The following is a 2,367-nucleotide window of genomic DNA, read 5'->3' as shown; positions in this document are numbered from 1 at the left end:
GGAATCCCCCTATAATTGCTCACTATAAGTTTTCTACAGTCTGTATTTTGCAGGCTGAATGTAAACTGAAGTTATTTTTGCATTCGTAGTCAACTTACTTGCATTTATGTATTGCGATTTTAGTAGTTTGTTTTAAAAAAAAGCAAATAACTTCGTCTGAAAAAATCAGTTTGTTTCTTAAATTTGCTGATTATATGTTTAGGTTAGGTTAGGTGAGCATGGTTGGGGATTATAAACTAATCCCCTCACTTAGGCCGCCATGGGCCCCTTGTGATACCATATGATCTCAGAAAAGATCCATTTCCCTAGCTCATGGGTTATTGGGTTTCTCGAACCAGTTGGTTCTTTTCAGAAAACAAAGCAGTTTGGGTATGCTGGTGACTTGTATGGCTGCAAGGTTTGGAAGCGTGTATCTTCCTAGTGTTTGAAAACGTTTGAGGTTGTGTGCTGGGCAGAAGCACAGGAGGTGTTCAATGTTCTCCTCTTCTTCTATCTGTTTACAGCTGCGACAGTAGTTGTAGCTGCTGAGTCCTAGCCTGCGCGCGTGTGTCCCTAAAAGACAGTGGCCCGTGAGGGCATTAATTAAGGTGGAAATGTCTGCCCTGTTACATTGTAAGAGGGTTTTGGTTCTTTTCGGATTATAGTTACCCCAGGTAAGCCTGGAGGTGTGGCATGTTGGGATCGTATTCCAACGGTTGTTGGAGAGGGTGTACAATCTTTGCTTGAGGAGAAGCTTGCAGGTAGCTATGGGCATGCCCACCGTGTCCTTATCGCGAAGGATGTCGGTGGTTGTTCCTTGTCTTGCTAGTTCGTCCGCTATGCAGTTGCCTTCAATGTTACGGTGTCCAGGCACCCAAATGAGGCTGATTCTGAGATGAGTGGCCATCTCGTTCAGAGATTTGCGGCATTCAGAGATAGTAAGTGAGTTGGTTGAGTAGGAGTCGAGGGCCCTGAGGGCTGCTTGACTGTCCGAAAATATGAAGATGTCTGTGTTGCAGTGTTTTGTTGTATCCAGGTAAGACATGGCTTCCTGGATTGCCATCACTTCCGCTTGGAAGACACTACAGTGATCTGGTAGTCGAAAGGAGACTTTTATGTCCAGTTCAGGCGAGAAAACTCCCCCTCCTGTTTGCAAGTTAAGCTTGGAGCCATCCGTGTATATGTTGACGGCGTTCTCAATCTGGTGAGGGAGGTGGTCCCATTCTGAGCGGGTGGGTATGTGTGGTATATAACGCTGGTTTGTAAGTATACGGGAGTGACCTGATGAACCTGTTGACCAAGCCGACGCTTCGCGGAGCCTCAGCGCCGTCGCTGATGCCCAGCTTTTGGCAAGCAGGTCTAGAGGTTCTAGGTCAAGAATTGTATTCAATGCTTCAGTGGCGGTTGTGCGAAGCGCCCCACTTATGCAGAGTTCTGCGCTTCTTTGGATCTTGTTCAGATTCTTGAGGTTGCAATACTTTTCTAGGGAGTGCCACCAGACGATGATTCCATAGAGGAGTATGGGTCTGACTATTGCAGTGTATAGCCAGTGAACTATAACGGGAGAGAAGCCCCACTTTCTCCCTATAGCTTTTTTACAAGCAAAGAGTGCTATGGCCGCTTTGCGTGTGCGGTCCGCGATGTTCTCTGCCCAGAGGAGTTTCTTGTCTAGGATGACGCCTAAATACTTTGCTTGGTTGCTAAGAGTAAGGCGAGTTTGGAGTAGTTTTGGGAGAGTTAGACTTGGTATCTTATACTTCCTTGTAAATAGAACTAATTCTGTCTTTTCTGGGTTGACACCCAGTCCGCAGTACGCTGTCCACCTTGAGAGTGAGGATAGGGCTGTCTCCATCAGGTTGCATAGCGTTTGAGGAAATTTTCCTTGCATTAGGATAACCACTTCGTCCGCATAGGCCACCACTTTTGTTCCCGCTTCCTCTAGAAGTAATAGAAGTTTATTAACAACTATAACCCATAGCAGAGGGGAAAGTACACCGCCTTGCGGTGTTCCTCTACTAACGTTCCTAGTCGATTGTGCTGATCCCATAGTGGAGTACACTACCCTACTGGTGAGTATGGTGTGAATGAGTCCCACTATAGGACGCTCAATGCCTAGTTCCGTCATAGCGCCAGTGATAGCCGTTGGGGTGACATTGTTGAAAGCGCCTTCTATGTCTAGAAAGGCTGCCAGGGAGTATTCCTTGTTATGGAACCCTCTCTCTATATACGATACTAGGGAGTGAAGGGCAGTATCTGTTGATCTGCCTTTACGGTACGCATGTTGTGCATTTGAGAGTAAACTAGGGTTGATAGTTAGTCTGATGTGTGTGTCAATTAGCCTTTCCAGGGTCTTTAACAAGAAGGAGGAGAGGCTTATTGGACGGAAGT

General features: G+C 46.4%; 1 protein-coding gene across 1 annotated transcript; it reads right to left on the bottom strand.

The window, feature by feature from the left end:
- Nucleotides 1–310: 310 nt before the first annotated feature.
- On the bottom strand, nucleotides 311–2,104 carry LOC123002513 (uncharacterized). Its single transcript, XM_044392824.1, has 4 exons — nucleotides 1,975–2,104; nucleotides 1,803–1,917; nucleotides 649–1,679; nucleotides 311–552 (listed from the first exon to the last, which is right to left on the bottom strand). The coding sequence occupies exons 1-4, from the start codon at nucleotides 2,102–2,104 to the stop codon at nucleotides 311–313; spliced, it is 1,518 nt and encodes a 505-aa protein (XP_044248759.1).
- Nucleotides 2,105–2,367: the final 263 nt, after the last annotated feature.

Source organism: Drosophila takahashii, chromosome 2R (genome assembly GCF_030179915.1).
Source record: "Drosophila takahashii strain IR98-3 E-12201 chromosome 2R, DtakHiC1v2, whole genome shotgun sequence".
Taxonomy (NCBI): Eukaryota; Metazoa; Arthropoda; class Insecta; order Diptera; family Drosophilidae; genus Drosophila; species Drosophila takahashii.
This window is presented reverse-complemented; position numbering and strand designations above follow the sequence as displayed.

Coding starts and splice junctions, on each gene's coding strand:
- LOC123002513 (XM_044392824.1), bottom strand. CDS start 2,104: ATGACGGAACTAGGCATTGAGCGTCCTATAGTGGGACTCATTCACACC. Junction 1,680..1,802: donor GCCCTATCCTCACTCTCAAG/GTGGACAGCGTA, acceptor CCTTACTCTTAG/CAACCAAGCAAAGTATTTAG. Junction 553..648: donor CACCTCCAGGCTTACCTGGG/GTAACTATAATC, acceptor ACTGTCTTTTAG/GGACACACGCGCGCAGGCTA.